At 40.9% G+C, this 17,187-nt stretch overlaps 1 protein-coding gene across 6 annotated transcripts in view; it reads right to left on the bottom strand.

The window, feature by feature from the left end:
- Positions 1–6,117: 6,117 nt before the first annotated feature.
- CHD7 (chromodomain helicase DNA binding protein 7) overlaps positions 6,118–17,187 on the bottom strand; it is a 197,671-nt gene continuing 186,601 nt past the window's right edge. For all 6 annotated transcript variants that reach the window (XM_045861487.1, XM_045861490.1, XM_045861491.1 and 3 more), the window contains 6 exons: positions 15,800–16,027; positions 15,119–15,565; positions 11,973–12,194; positions 10,769–10,909; positions 10,431–10,535; positions 6,118–7,995 (listed from right to left, as the gene is read on the bottom strand). In XM_045861487.1, coding sequence (XP_045717443.1) covers positions 7,081–7,995; positions 10,431–10,535; positions 10,769–10,909; positions 11,973–12,194; positions 15,119–15,565; positions 15,800–16,027 — 2,058 coding nt within the window. In that variant the 3' untranslated portion in view covers positions 6,118–7,080. The remainder of the gene's footprint in view (positions 7,996–10,430; positions 10,536–10,768; positions 10,910–11,972; positions 12,195–15,118; positions 15,566–15,799; positions 16,028–17,187) is intronic.

Here is a 17,187-nt window from a genome sequence, read left to right as displayed (position 1 = left end):
CTTCCCTTGCTCCAACTAAGCCTGAAACAATGACAGAGGGTGGTGCAGCCCTGTGCTGAAAAGGGGGGGTTCCCCGTGTGATGAGGCCCAAGAAAGAATATGTAAAATCCTGTGAAACCTGCTTTTGTTTAGAATGCTCTCAATTAACTGATAAGGGCCCAAGGAAGAAGTAAGTTTGTTCCTCAAAGTTTTACAGCTCTTTAGCTATCTGACCCTGACTCAAAATAGGCCCTCAGAGTTCCTTGTTATTTGATCCTTACTTCCTGGTGATGAGTAATGAGCTTTACCTGAATTCCTGTGTAAATGAACCCAATAAAAGCCGTTGAGGAAAAGGCTCTTGGTCCTTCTCTTGTGAGAGATCAACCACCTTTCCTCCCCAAGCAGATCATATCTTGGTAAACTTATTCTCATCCGTGGCGGACAAAGCTCCCCCACAATTTGTACTGGTAACAGCTATTCAAACTGTAAGTCTGCCTAAAGCCTCAAGTTATGGTGGATTTCCATGTCTCCTTGAAGCAGGGAGAGGTGGCATGCTTTGTATCATCCACGAGAAGAATTGTGTCACATCCACAGCATTTCAGGTCCTCGGGCATGTGTCCAGGGTGAGGCACTGCTGTCGGTCCTTTCGATCTTTGTGCCTACTGCTAGACCACACTGCAAAGTAAAATAGCAAACTACTTAGGGTAGGCTTTCTGATACACACAGACATGCATACAGACATAAGGACAGGCACATTCGAAGCATATCAACTAAAGACAAATTTTTAGCCACATAGTCATTTGAGCTCCAGCTACAAGGAGAAACAATGAATGAGTCTCAAAGTTGCTTTTCTTCTTGGAAAAAAATTTTACACCTTGGTCTTGTAGTTCCTTCCCACCTTTCACAGGTCAGCGTTGTTTTGCTCGTTCAGCCTGCTTCCAAACCCTTCTAAAAAACAAATACAGAAAAGCTTTTTTTCCCCCCTGGCATCATAAAGTTTTCAGATTTTTGCAGTAATTATCCCCAACAGGAATTTAATTGGAATAAACAACTGATACTTGTATCAATAGACAGGTTGGGGGTTGAAATGTAAATTTCAGCTTCGTTTTCTCCCTCTGCCTCAATCCATGTATTCTGATGGCCAACAGAACTTCTCGAATTTCTCATGGGGGCCGAGGGGCAGGGCCAAGCACCGTGTCACTGAGGTGTGCTTGCACTTAGTCACTGTCTTCTTAGAACACACAGGTTCTACAGGAAATGAGACTCTAAAGAAAAGGGGGGTGGGGTTTGTTTGTAACTTTACATTGTGGAGAGTAAGGGGGAAAGGGAGGTTTTTAAATGGTTTTACGTAACTCTTTGGACTATTGTGAGTTGAACCAGCTGCTCCTCAGAAGTTAGCCATGGCTGAGGAGGCAGAAATCGAGGAGCTGAGAAGCAGGCCAGCTTCGTCTGGGGGAGAACAATGCCTCCACGGTCAGAGACAATGGCGCCTCTCATGTTCCAGGAACTCTCACAATAAGATGGAAGGGATCCTGGAGTTGCCTGGCAGGGTCCCTGAGCCTAGTGAGAGAACATTAGCTCTGCAGCCACAGATATGCAAATCCGTTTTGCGTGCTATGACAGCCTAGAAAAACCTTGTGTGTGGAGGTGGATGAAGCAACACTGTGCTGCTGGGGCTACTTCTCATCCTTGTAGGAACTTCACATTCCAGGCTTAGCTGGGGCTGCCTTTTAAGGCCATTCAGAATTCAGAGCTAATTAATTCACTACCCAAAATCCTCAAGAATAAGCTTTAATAAGGTGCAAAAAATATATTAAAAAATATTGAGACTACCAGTTGCATATGTGATATCATAAAACTAGCATGGATGTAAAGCATTCATGTAATTGCTTAAATGCTTTAAACTTGAACATCTTTCAGGCATCCTTCACTAACTAGTACTTTTGTAGCATGAGATTCTGGAACCTTCTGGTTTATTCTTCCTCAGATCATAGTTATCAGTTGTCATTAAAAAGAGCTTGTAGCGTATTCTATTTGAACTTTGGGGGTTTTGTTTTAAGACTGTTTGCAGACCTGAATTGATGTGAATGGCAGGTTTATACTTTTGACATAGAGTCCACAGCCAGACACAGCCCACCCTGGAGAAGTTAAATTTTGGTTTTCTCCACCTTGCTTCTTGCTACTGGGCCACGGGCAAGTGACTTTGCCTCACCACGGGGTGGTGGCAGGAACAGCGGGGTGTGGCATGGATTAACTCACAAGTGCCTATTCACAAACAAAAGTGCTGAATTTTAAAATGTTAAGAGCTTCCAGATTCACAAGGAAACAGGATGAAACATGTTGCCCAGGAAGAATGTTCTGCTCTAAATGTGATGTGCAAACTATTCCGTTTACAGCCTGCTTAGGTTTCTGTCATCCAGTCCAGCCTACCTCCAAGCTGAGGTCTCTTGAGCACGGCTGGCAATTGAGACGGTTTTGGGTTGCAAGGGATATGAAGCCACTGTGGTACCTGGCTCCAGTCACAGAAGAGAATCAGGTTTCTCTCATTTGTAATTTTGAAATCGAGCTTTCAGATCAAAATGCAGAGGCGGGCAAGGGACAATGGAGGAAGCCATCTCAAGTAGAGTATTAAGTGATTCCTGAACAATATTTTGGCTCAGTGTTTCTTTTTATTATACATTAGAAATCTATTATGTTGTCCTTTAGCTATAACTTAAAATTCACAGTAACAAATTTATCCTGGAGTCCAGTAAAGACCTCATGAGAAGTGTTCAAGGGAAGGAACCTCTGGAGGGAGGCAGCACCACACTTAAACGTCTGTCTGGTCTTCGAGACGTGTTCCGCTATCTCTGGGTCATCGATTGAAATTTCGACCAGCTTAGGAGCCAAATTATAAAAGTAAACTATTCTGAAAATAAAGATGCTAGATGAAAGAATATTTGAAATTTAAATTGTTGTTGCCCTATTCTTCAATTTTATTTAAATTGTACAGTAAACATTCACTGGTTAAGGAGATGCAAATTAAAATTCAACTCTACATTGGTAGATCCAAAAGAAGCTCTGCAGACCAACAGACCTGTGAGGTGGAGCCACATGGCCAACACACACACACAAGGAGGTTTACTGGTGTCGGTCTAGAGATTCAGGCATAATGGGAGTCTCAGAGAAGTGGAGCAGAAACCTTAAAAATAAAAATGACTTAATAGTTCAAAATATTTTGAAAATCGCCATCCTCTTACCAGAAAGATCTCCAAATTGGGTGATCCTCCTGATTAAAAATTCAATGAAATACTTTTCACCGAAGGAGTCTTACTTTATTTAACTATTTTGCAAAATGTAGTTTACTATAAAATATCTATTAAACTGTGGTAAATCTTATCTGTGCTAAGAAAATACATAAAATTGCTCATTAGAGAGCCACATTGTATGAATTAGATATATTCTAAACTTTAAGTGCTTGTTCGAAGTCATTTACATTGTTTTGCTTCCTAATTTCAACTTATTGATGGCTCCGGAGACAGGGAGATGCTCACTGCACATACACATTTCAACGACGCACATACAGGCTTAGCTCCACTACCTGTTAGAAATAACGTCTTAAAACTCTTCTCAAAGAAATTAACAAGTAATTTTCATTGAACTGAAAAGATAATTTTGTAACAGGGCACGGAAGGAGAATTTTATGTCCCCAGTATTTTGTAACACGAATCACGGAATTCTTTAAAAAAAAAAAAAAAGCATAGTGAACACTCATCTCTTGGTTTTACTTTCAGTATATTTCAATAGGAGCAATCATGAAGAGTTAGCACAAATTATTCATGTAATTTAAATGGAACACTCTATCTCTTTAACATTGGTACGATTAGGTCACTATCCTGCAGAAATCCTCCCAAAGACTTTGCACAGTACTTAAGAGGAAATCCAAACCCTCCACCAGGGCCATCCTGGCCGCTGCCTAATTCTTCTAGGCAAACTGATTCCCCAGACCCCTCTTCTTCCAAGCCGACTCTCAATTCATAATCTTTGCATTGTCTATTCTCTTTGCCAGGAACATTCAGCAATCGGCTCTTGCCTGGCTCTTGCTTTTCTTCACTCAGGTGTAAGTAGGGGACTAGGCTGTCTTTGTTTTCATTGCTGTATTCTTGCCACTAAATCATCTAGCACCCAGTGTTTTGAAGAATGCTAATCACACTAGCACACTGGTCAAATGAAACTGGATCAGTCTGGGTTCAAATACCGGGTTTGCAATTTACTAGTTCTGAAGCTTGAGTATTGTTCACGGTTTTTAAAAACTTGGTCTCTCTATAAAAATAGAAATACTCCTAGGGCAAGATAAATCCAAATTTAAGTGTTAACTGGTACTCAAGTTTCTTTAGAGCTCACACTATTCCAGGTTCTACAACATATAGACTTTAATTCCCAACCTCAAACTTAAGATACTTTACAGAGGGGTTTGTGGAAAAAATGTGAAAATACAGAATGCAGTAATGTAGGAGAGTGCAAGTAGACTCTGAGGTCAGAGTGCTTGGGTTCAAATGCAGCCCCTACATTTCCTGGTGCGTTTTCCTCGGGAATCGCAGAGCAGCGGTGAGTAAGCAGTAAGGCCACGGCAAGCACTTGCACTTCAGTGCTCCATTTCCACTAAGCACACAGTGAATGCTTCTTACTAAGTACCCGATTTCATTCAATGTATTTGTATCTTAGGTCAATCCAAGACCTAATATCAAGAATTAATTTCATTAGAAGAAAAAAAGCACTTTCCAATGTGGAAAATTGAATGACTTTAAAGCCAGCATTAGAGATTAATTCCAGTAAACGCAGAGCCAGCGGTTGCCAGTCTCCTCGGAGTTCCCTCTGGCCACCAGCAACCGATACCCTTTCTTTGGAGGCCATCATTGTTCTCCGGAAGAATGCTCTCTGGAAGCATTTTCTTCTAACAGCGACACAGACACATCGTATGCTCTATTTACAGAAGGTCACAAGAAAACTTTGACTACTTCAACGACTTTTAGAAGAAGACCCTTTTATGATTCATTTTAATAAACATGTCCCCCTCTTATTTTAAGGCTTGAAAAAATCTTTCAGTTATTTATTTAAATCCCCTGTACTTTATGCAGACCTAGTTTTACTTCCCATGTTCAAAGAATTCCATTTCAGAGGGTATTCTCTTCAAGGCACTTTCCTCCAATGCACCCTACCCACGTGTTAACCTGCAGTGGTAACAGTAATGATAAAAGCGACCACAGATCTCTGAGGTGGAGGTTTCAAGTTGCTCCCTTTCCAGATCATAATGGGTCTGCCTTCACCTTGGGATACAAATTAAGCACATCTCATCATCTAAAAGGAATTTAGACGGTCTGACCTGTAACACATTGGGTGGGAGTGGGCTGTGCATGCACACAGGGGCGGGTGTGGAGGGAGGGACATTCGCAGGACTGCAGACACTGCTCTTCTCCTTTTTTACTGCATGGAAACATGGCTTTGTGTTTTGTCAGGTGACATAAAAAGGTAAAAACACTAGCTCTCAAATTAGACTTTACCTCAAATATCAAAGGTCACAAAGGGGTGCACAAATCAGCAGCTCTCGAGTCTGTGCATGCGTGCGTGTGTGCGTTTGGCCTGCTTGCTTAAGTGGGTCCCTTTTCATTCCGCCTGGGTTTTCCAGTCTCTGGCATCAAGCACTGGTCCGCAGGACACCAGAGCGCCTTTGTGTCCCTTGCTGACACTCCAGCATTGTGTTTTTCTACCCATTAACCAAGGATAAATGACCTAGATATTGTGCCTATTAAAGCCTCATTTTTCTCTTGCCCTTTTGTTCTGTAGTGTACCACATTATCAGACGCTGCACACATTTCTAGGTATTTTCAGTCTCAGATGCCCTTTTGAGGGAGTAATAGGAGGTTTTGTGTGGTTCTGCTGAGATATCTGGAGTGGAATTATATGAAAGTAATTTAAGGTTTTTCTTACTGTCTAGTCTGAAGACAATCAGTTTAGCATATTACCAACAGCTAATCTAGCAGAAGAGGGTATATCAAGAAACTGTACAAAGGCCAGAATGCTGTATTTGCATCTATTGCGAATACAAAAAATAGAGTGAACACCAGTTCCCCTACATACTACATTCTATAATTACATTTCTGCATATCATGGGTCACTTTTATTAAAAGCATCATTACTACAGTTGGCAGCAATTTACATTTTATCTTACATGATAGCAGTTTTCAAAGAAAAAATAAAAGGACATCACAACAAAGAAAAACAATACATTTACAAAGTCATGTCTGTAAACTTCAAGGCTAGTTTAGAGCTGAGGTAATGCTGTTTTAGCTTTGTGGCTAAAGTAACAAAGTCCTTTAATTTAAAAAAGGTACCTGATTCTCTATTCTCTCTTTATTTATTCATCTATTTATTTTGTTTATACCAGTGCATTACAAGACCACGAGACAATGGAACTGCAGTTCTTTCTGGCAAGAACCCTCCCAGTAGGTTAATTTCCAAAGGGACCCTTCACATTCAACAGCTGCCTTATTATTGCTGCGCCTCAGGACAGAGACGTTCACACTAAGGTGGAGATTGTCAGGGTGTGTGGATGTGTGTGTATGCGTGAGTGTGGGAACCCCCAAACAGTCAGAAAGGGAAACAAATGAGCAAGTATGATATGTATGGTAAATTTCATCTTGACCTTCACAGCAAAGAAATTAAAATTAAAAAATTAAATATATAACTTCATACTTCCTTTGAGCAGCACTTCCTTCCATTAGTGCCACTCAAGTTACAAATTGCTCTTTATTATAATACCAATGGTACCAGAAGAAAGAGGAAAAAAAAAAGCAGAGCATTATGTAAGTTTCCTTAAAAAGACATGATCACCTCTCAAATTTCATCTCTCCTAGGGATAATAAATAATGCACTGCACAATACTTAGTGACCAAGATACCTTTTGACACACCTGTATAACATGACTTGGACTTTTTTCCTTTTTTTGCTACACTATGTTACAGAACAGCTTATAAAACTAGGTATGAACATTAACTGTGAGTGTAAACAGTAGGACTACCACTTGTCAAAAGTTTTAAACACTTTAACGGGAACTGGTACTGGTTATTCATCATTTTCATTGTTTTCTATTTCATCCCCCCCATCAAGCGAGTCTAGCTCTTCACCCTGTGCTATTTCATCTTCTAGGATGGAGGACTCCGCAGTCTTGTCCAGGTTCTCCTCGGCGTCGCTGCCTTCTGGGTGCTCCTCTTCCTGAAAGGTGCCTCCCTCCGTCTTGTCAGGGGCCTTTTCTGCGCCGGAGCCCATGGCATTCTGAAGCCCTGCCAGCGCAGGGAACCCAGGCAGCGTCAATCCTCCCAGCCCCGGAGGTAGAAACATGGATGGGTAGAAGAGGCCCGGCGCCATGGTGGACAGGAGGAAAGGGTTGAAGGCGAGCGGGTTGGAGGGCAATCCAGCCGGGGCAGTAGCAGCACCAACAGTTCCATTCGCAGAGTCAGTAGCCGAAACAGCATCTGTGCTTTTCTCAGAGTCTTTGTTTTCTTCTTCGTTCTCATTGCCCTTCTCTTCCACCTTTGAAGTGCCGTCTTCCGGTTCTCCTTGACTCGAAGCAGTAGTGGTGTTTCCAGTAGCAGCGGACAGAGGGTTATTCAGCAGCCCGCCCAGTCCGAACATGCTGGGCAAGCCCGCCATGCCCGGCAGCATCAGGGGCAGCACGGCGGCAGGGTTCTTAGCGTCGCTTCCGGCAGCAGCCGCTGTTGCCAGACCTGGAGGGAAGCCCATGAGACCTGCCAGCTGGAGAGACTGCAGATTCTGGAGATTCTGAAGGCTCGTCAGGTCCATCCCAGCAAACAGGCTGTTCACCAACAAAGGGTTGATGCCTGACGTGGAGGCCACGGCGGCAGCGGCAGCGGCTCTGGCAATTTCACTCTTGGGCCTTCTTCCTCTTCTGCTCACTCCTTCTCCCCTCACCACAGGCCCAGTGAGAAGACGGTCGAACATTGACTCAGGAACAAAACCCTGAAGGAAATGGAGAGGCAAATGGTGGCTATAAAAGCTGCTAAAGAAACTTACTTTCAGTGTGGCCTTTGCGATGATCTGAAAATTGACATTCTGAATGGAAATACATAAACAATTATTTCTACTCTAAAAGCACAATGATGAAACTTGTGAAAGCAAAATTCTGTATTCTAGCATTACATTAACTCCCTGAGTCATGATGAGTTGCATAAAAACTGTTGAAGGTTATACTCTATCAGGTAAATGTCACCTTATCTGGATCCAGAACTGAAGCACTGCTTGGCAATGAAACAGAACAAACTGATGACACATGCAACCACTTGGATGCATCTCAATATACGTGAAACAAAAAGGTACATACACTTTATGCTTCTGTTTATGACATCCTCAAAACAAACAAACAAACAAACAACAAAAAACAAAAAACTCAAACACACCAGAACTCTACAGATGGAGAACAGAGCAGCAGTAGGCAGGGGCCAGAGGTAGTTAGCAAGAGAATAACACAAGGGAATTCGGGACAGGGGAGGGGCAGGATGGAACTGCTTGTGTTCTGATTATGGTGGCAGTTCACACATACTATACATGGGTTAAGACTGATACTATACATTAAAAGCAAAATAAGCTGTTTTACTATGTACTTCATAACAAGCAAACAAGAATCAAGACCTCATTAACAAATTAATTTTAAAAAGAAACTAACAGCAAAGAAAATTAGGCAGAATTGTTATATTTTTTACTTTATTTTTTTTAATCCTCACCGAGGACATATTTGTTGGTTTTAGAGAGAGTAGGAGGGAAGGAGGGAGGGAGGGAGGAAAAGGGAGAGAGGGAGGAAGGGGGAGAGAGAGAAACATTGATTTGAGAGAGTAACATCAATTGGTTGGCTCCCGTATGCACTCCGACCAGGGATCAGACCCTCAGCTGGGGTGTGTGAATCCAAAACCCTTTGGTGTCTAGGTCAATGCTCCACCAGCTGAGCCACCCAGCCAGGGGAGAACTGTTTTATTTTTTATTTGTTATCTCAGCGATTTTCAACTGGTGTGCTGTAAGAATTTTTAAAACATGTAATACTTGACTATTTAGTCAGAGGCACTGACCTCTTTTCCATTCAATTGTCAAATAAAATGACAACAGGTCATACAACAATAATTGCTGTCTGGTGTGAATATCCTGTCTTGAACCATAAATATTGGGTTGGCCAAAAAGTTCGTTTGGTTTTGGCTCTAGTAGTTCTTAGTTGTCTTTACATCATTGAAAACAATTTTGTTAGATTGTATTGTGACAGCTGTCATATCAGTGTACATTAAAAACAATGAAAATTGGTAAATTTTTGTTCTGCAATTTTAACACTGAAGATGGAAGAAATTATGCAACATTTCTGTCATATTATGCATTATTATTATTTCAAGAAAGGTAAAAACACAACTGAAACACACACACAAAAAAGATTTGTGCAGTGTGTGGAGAAGGTGCTGTGAACTGATCAAACATGTCAAAAGTGGTGTGCGAAGTTCTGTGCTGGAGACGCTCAGGGGATAATGCTTCACGATCGGGTAGCCCAGTTGAAGTTGATAGAGGTAAACTGAGACATTAATTGAGAATATTTTAAATTACACCACATGAGAGATAGCCAACATACTGAAAATATCCAAATAAATAAAGTTATTGGTGAAAATGAAAAATGTATCTTTTTTTACAGAAAAAAAACATACGGACTTTTCAGCTAACCCAATATATAGATCATAAGTGGAGTTGCATCTTATTGGTTACATCGCATAATAAGGTTGCATTTAATTGGTTAATTCTTGGTACCAGAGATCCTTATATATAAGTACAAGCACCTGATTTTTTAAAAAGTAACTTTGAAGCAAAAGGGGTAGATGGTTGTTATTATTATTATTATTGGTAAATCAGTCAAAATGATACCTGTTTGTCAGATCAGCAAAAAAATAGAATAGAATTTTTGGTGTGCTGCAGAATTTTAGTAATTAGTATATGTGTACCACAAAATTAAAAAGGTTGAAAATAGCTGGTTTATTTTAATATCAGAAATTACAGTTAATCTTAATATTAATCCCCTAAACCACCATAAATAGCATTCCACAGATGAACGGTTAACTAGGTTTACCTAGGGCATTCCTCCCTGTACGAAGTTCACCTCCAAGGCTGTGAATGTGCATTTCTGTACAATCCTTTTAAATCAAAACTGTCTAATTAACACACTTTGGATTAATGATATATTGACACAAGACACGATATATTTATGATGTATGAAAATGATGTATTGTGTCGATTCCTTCAAGCTATTCTTTTATGTCTTTCTGTTAATGGTCAACAGAGAATGAAGAAAAATTCAGGAAAATAAAGAAAAATTCAGGAAAATAGTTTTGTTTAGATACCTTCCTTGACAGTTATGCAGAGCTTGTACTTACAGACTGCTTAACGATATCAGTCCAGTCTGGAGCAACAGCAAACTCAGGATTTTCTTCCAGCCACCTGGGTAGATCCTTCATTGGAGGCGCCATAGCTCCACCCATCTGGGGAGAGGCATGGGGGACGTGCTTTAAAAACACAGGTTCCTCCCTCTCCCTCCACCATCACTACATACACACATACGCACACACACACACACACACATATATCATATATATATATATATGATATATATATATTATTCTGGAAAAAAAGTGATTATTTGTAGAAATAAAAGATGACAGGATAAAACACTTCTTTCTGGGATAAGAGATCGGTTCCCCTTTCCAGTGCTCACCTTCTTCCCATTCCGTTTATTGACAACCGGCACCCTTTCCTCTCCTGTCAAAGTGTTTATATCCAATTTATTAGGGTTTCGACATCTATGTCGTTTCTGTTTCGGTTTTTGAAATGAGGAAAACAGCACATCTGCATTCTTCTGCAAAATATATATATATATTTAGTAAAATTGCACTTAACACTTATTTTTTCTTGTATAAATAACAAACAATCAAGTCATTTAATTATTACAGAAGATTCAATAATTATTTGAATTACTAGAAACCATGCTTTTCTTTGAAAGGAAAAAAATCCTACTCTTTTCCCCCTTGTACACTAAGGAACTAAAGAAACATGTAAGCTGAGAATCTGCTTCTCCTTCTGTCTATCAATAACCCTGTTTAAAGTCTTTTCTTCAAATGTTTAACCAAGTCATGGTATTTTTAAAGAAAATTTTCTCTAGTACCTTTGCTAATTTCTATGCAGCAATGTGAATGGATGCAGAGATGACATCACATCTATAACACAAAACTATACATGAGAAGAACCAACCAAGGATAAAAGGATGTTTGCAGAAGGGCCGTTGTGAGTGGCAGGAACTCAACTCAGGCTGAACTCATTAAAACAAATGCAAAGTCCAACATTTAAGGTTTTAAAAATCAATCATATTAAGTATGGAAGTAAAAGATTTGCATTGCTAGGTAGTAAACAGTTTACATGACAAATTATCTGGAGATACTGTCTAACATTTAATCTAAGACATAATGGTTAGCTGCTGAAAAGAGAAGATAATAAACTTGTGGACTATATTAGCTGGTTGAATCTCTGCAAGTAACATCTTCATAGTATTCTGAGTGGGTCCGACTTGGGTGGAGATCAATTAAAGTGCATTCATGAGTGTCAGTCCAGAAATGAGACCACCTGGAAACCATGCCAAGTAGAGAATAACTGAAGAAATCATGTCTGTTTGGTAAGAGATGGAGGAAGTAAGAAAATGCATACTAGACGTCTTCAAACAGCTACAAGGCTGCCTGCCCTTCACGTGGGATAGACCTGAAGCTAGTTTCTTGAATGTAGAATTATATGACAAAAACTGGAAAACACACAAGATGAGAAGATATTTAAGCTAAAGACAGAGGGACCAGGTATTTCTATGTTGTACAGGAGAATAAAATGGACTGTCCTAGCAAGATTCCTCCCGCTCCAAGCTCTGTAATACTTACTGGTACATAACTTGGCAAATCAACAGTGTAAGTAGGGTGCAGCTTCAGCCATTCAACTAAGTCCTTATTTTTAGGAGCATCATCCCCCACCAGCCTCGTCCCATCTTCGAGATTTACAACAGGGATTCTCATGTCAGGGTCCAGCTGTCCAGGAGAAGGAATGTTTCTTGTTGGTGGAGTCTCTATGTCTTCCTCAAAAGCTTTGGTCACCTCAGCATCCTCCTGCAGAAAGTTGACAATGATCTGAATTCTCACATGAAGAAAGAGATTCTGGCAATGTACTATCCCAAGAAAGTGCTATCCTAGCACAATGGATCTTTGCTCAAAAAGGGAAAAAAGTTACTTAAAATAATGTCGGTTTTGGAAGAGCTATTATATTAGAAGATGAAACTTTAACATCATTCTTCACATTGTAGAATTTATAATTTGGTAGAAAATTCACAGTCCATCACGCTCCGTGTTTGAGATCCCAAGCAAGCCCCCAGGAACACAACATGGGCAGTGCGGTCTGAGCCTTGTATGCACCAAAGGCAGCCGCTCTCAGTCTCTCTTGGAGATCACAGATAAATGCCATTAGAATTTTAATTAAAGAAATGTTCCAAAAGCCAGTTTATACGTAGCTTTTCGGCACTCTGAGAACAGTGAGATTTTGTTGATGGTACAGGATTTTGTGTTAGGGGTGTGTAGCAACACCAGAAAGATTAACTGAAGGCTAGACTCTGCCATCGTCCAGCTGCTGGTGCTCAAACTGGTTTTTCAAATCCCTGACATCTTTTATGTCAGCCCATTTCTCCATTCTCACTGCCCCGACTCCCCACCTGTATCACTGCAACATTACTAAACGGTCTTACTGATCTAGTTCTGTCCACTGTTCTGCAATCCAACTGCCAGTTCTACACTGGAGTCCACTTTCTAAAATGCACTCTTCCTAGTTCAAAACCTTGTCACACTCTCCTAGTTATTTTGATAACTGAATCCCTACTACCTTCCATATAAAATTTAGGTTCTTGCATGGCAATCAACGCCTCCACGACCTGCATCCCACCTAGTCTCCAAGCTCGTCTCTGCTGACCCTTGCCTCCTGGCTCATCTTGGCTGACCTGAATTTCCCAGCCAACAGCTTTCAGGTCACCCAAACATGACAGGATCTCCCTGGCCTCAGGCCCTCTGAACATGCTCTCCCCACCCCCTCTTATCAAATAACCAACTCCTACACAATCTTCTAAACTTAACTAAAGCATGAACACCCCTAGGGATACTTCCTCATCTGTTTCTTTTCCTAGCCTCCACCCTTCATTCCCACTCCTTTGGGTTCACGAAGTACTCCAACCATAGCTCTCAACTATGATACATCATTGTCTGTCTTAAACACTGAGCTATGTAATACAAGCACCTGTCAGGCCTTTGTTCTTGCACCCCAGTGTGTGGCACAGGGGCAGGGCCAGCCCTCAGAACATTGTCAAATGCACGGTGGCTGCGCAAAGTGGTCTCCAGTGTGAATGCTGACATAATGCAAAACCGTCCACAACACCAACATGACAGTAAAAAAATAAACCTGTAACATCCATTAGGAGTTTTGCACTAAATATAACTTTAGAAAAAATATCAATAAATCTCAGGTATAACTTAAGATACATGAAATGAATACCGTCAGCCTTAAGTTTACAGGTGTATGACTACAACAGGGAAATAGCACCAGCTGGAACATTAATAGCACAGGAATATAATTCCTGTGTGTGCCATGACTCAAATATTAAGCACAAGAGTAAATGAAAGAGGTATGAGCTGCAGAAACCATCCAGTTTGTGATGTTGACAAAGAAAGGATTTTCAGCGAACAAAATCTGTCCAAGTGTTTACACCAGGTGGTTTTAAACAGGAAAGCTAGTCACTGGAGATATGACTTTGGGCAGCTTATACCTAGAAATGGCATTTTAACTTAGGGAACAAACAGCTACAGCTGATCCAATGCAAGACTTATTTTCACAAGATTCCGAAAGTAACCATATGCTCAAAAAAAAAATGACCACTTTTGCAACTGGAGCATTGATAATAAATTTTGAAAATTAACTTTAATCAACCTGGATGCTTCTGTTTTACCTAGACCTCAACAGGGTTTAAGTTTCAGTGAATGCTATTTTGTAATTTCTAGACTTTAATTCAACCGCACCTTTTCCTAACCTTCTAAGTTATTAAGCATTCTCCAGGTTCAAGAAATGGAAAATGGGAAAATAACAATGGGGATGGAACAGAATGAGAAAAAAATATTAAAACATATAATTGTCCCCCTCAGTTTCCAACTGCAGTGCTCCCCAAACTGCATCCTGCTGCCCAGAGGACCATCCCACCATCGCTGGAGTGCCAGCCCCTTGTGCAGGCAGGGAGCTTTGGCACCACTATGTTGATGATTTGGGTTTCAAATCAACGGGCAAAAGACATCAAGTACTAATCAGCTTTAAAATGGAGCTGCATGCAATCAGGCTCTTCGGGGTAAAGTCCTCATTATTAGTTAGGCAGCTCATTTTTGGGGGGCATGGTCAACACAGACTAGGGAAGGCAGTTGTGATCATAATGCACTTGCTTCCTATGAATTGAAAACAAAAGTCAAAATCCATTGGCTCATACATTTCATTCAAACCTAAACAGATTTTATTCAGATGCTATTTTTAACATATCTAGTTACTGACATAGAAGCATTTGCAATCCCTAACTTGGTATATGAGTACATACCTTAAGTCTGAAACTAAACATTCATACTAATCTAATAAATGCCAGGCCCAAAATACAGCAGTATTTTTAAGAGTATGAGCTTTTTCCACCTCAAGAATTCAGAGATAACAATTACAGGCTCTGAAGAGCATGTTTCTGTTTTGGGCTAGTCTTCCAAGAGCAATCAATATATCAGAATCTGGTGAAGAATAAATCCTCCAGCTACATTTGGTTCCAGCCGAGTGATCTGTATTGATGCTCAACACAATTTTCCAGCTCAGGACCATGACTCTGTTCACTCTAATTCTATTTCTTTGGTGGAAGAAGTCAGCTTTAATGCCACGTCACTGAGAGGAACATAGGCCAGTGTCACCGGCAGTGCAGGGACCCTGGCTGTCAACACGGGCACAGACAACAGAAGTGAGCGCCTGAACTTACTGTGCTCAATGATGTCCGTTTGTGGCTCATCGAGAAAAGCAGATCAAGGCCCTCCACGTTTTTCCTCCGCCCCCGCCTCCTCTTCATGGGAGGCTCTCCGTCCACCAGGGAGCCATTGAGCAGATGCCTCGTGGGCGTGCGTGACAGCCCGGCCTGGAGCAGCTCCATCTGAGTCTTAAAGGCATCAGACACTGGGGTCGAGACATTAGGCAAGATGAACTTTGAAGTAAGAGATGAAAAATTTGAGGTAGAGCTTGTTGCCTCTCGTGAGGCCTTTGATAAATCTACAACTTTCTCTTGTCCATTTTCGGAGACCACCTGAGACTCCCGAAGCTGTGCGACCATCTCCATGAGGTTTCTCCGCTTGGCAGCTCTTTCGGCCTCAATCTCAATTTTTCTCCTCCTTCTCCTCCGTTGGCGAGGGACAGAGAGGTTGAGGGCGTCTTCCTATTGAAAATTTCCAATAAAACAATGAGCCCAAACTGGATCTGCGATATGAGCTTACTTTCAGAACTAAAGGACAAGAAGTGTAAGGAATTAAACATTCATGGCTGTTCAACAGAGCTGAGGAAACAGCAGCCATACTTCTAAGTAGGACCAGTGAAAGGCAAGCTTCCAAACTGGGACAGATTTAATTAGGGAGCTGAACTCTAAGATGCAATACAAACCACTCTTCCCTACCTTTGACAGCTGTGGAGAAGTCGTGAGGTCCTCGCTCGCACTGACACTGGCCTGGCCCACCATGGAGAGCTCCGCAAAGCTCCTCTTCTGCAGGGGACTGTCCAAGGTGGGTGGCGTGCACCCAGGGAGGAGGCCCTGGAAATCAAACATCTGGCGCCTATTTACTGGCCATTTGCCTTTCAACACTGCTTCACAGATATTGTCTAATCGGTTTATCATCACTCGATCCTGGAGAGAGAAGAAAAGTCACATGAAATGGCAACAGAGACCTAGTGAAAATTAGTAGGTAAATATTTCTATCAAGATGTTGAAAAGGCTTAAAAGTCAATTGGTGAGCAAAATGTATAAGAAAACAAAAAACAAACAAGCAAGTAAATAAATAAATTCCATCAAAACTGCCTTGCCATGGTGGAAGATCCTCAGATGGCTCCAACACAGAAAACCTAATATTCTACAATTATGAACACAGAATCACATAAATTAGGAAACACTATAGGACCACCACCTCTAAAAGGTCCCTATATTTTAAAAGTAACTTTTACTCAAGCTAAAGAACTGGTGACAAACGTCAGCAGATAACAATGGAACCTGCACCAAGCTTCTGGATGCTCTGGGGCTTCAGATCCACAGGCAGGATCACAGCCTGTCCCAGGAAGTGGAACGTCATTAGCGTCAGTATTAATAAAGTTCAGCATTACGAAATGGGCACCAGCCTAGGAACACCTAATGAATGTCAATTTGCATTCCCTACCTATTATCACTTCAAGTTTCATTGAAGCGTGTACATTAAAAATTTCTAATTACAGCTCTTAGACCCAGTTTCCATCGATTAAAAGTGCCTGCCTGCTACTATAGACCTGACTGATCTGGGGAACTCCCTTCCATAGTGGACAAGGGAGATTAGCATAATGGGGGAAGTGAGAGGGCACACAGAAAAAGAGATGTCTTTGATAGTGCACTTTTCGGTTAAAAATTTCACATGATTTCTTACGCAACTAACAGTAATGGAAGGCTAGCCCAGGGATGAGTCGACCGAAGCTGTTTTTGTGTTGTCTGTTTTAAACCAGACAGCTCTGCTATGGTAATTAGGATAATTATTTCCCCACCCTGAAAAACAGACCCAAATTATATAGGGATTTATTATAAAATTATGCTAGTTAGCCAAAATAAAAAGTAATTTCTTTTTTTTTTTGCTTTTGGTTACAGATAACTACATTTGGAATTACCGCATAAAACATTGGACCAAATGGGTTAGTAGCCCACCTCCTCCTGAGTGAAGACAACTAGGTTTCTAAATATATGAAACTTGTCTTAAATCTAAAAGCTCTATTTCAGACAAAAAAATAAATAAGTGGCGTAATCAAAACATTAAATCTTGAACTACCATA

The sequence above is a fragment of the Phyllostomus hastatus genome, unplaced genomic scaffold (assembly GCF_019186645.2).
Source record: "Phyllostomus hastatus isolate PE091 unplaced genomic scaffold, TTU_PhHast_1.1 phas_scaffold_21, whole genome shotgun sequence".
Taxonomy (NCBI): Eukaryota; Metazoa; Chordata; class Mammalia; order Chiroptera; family Phyllostomidae; genus Phyllostomus; species Phyllostomus hastatus.
This window is presented reverse-complemented; position numbering and strand designations above follow the sequence as displayed.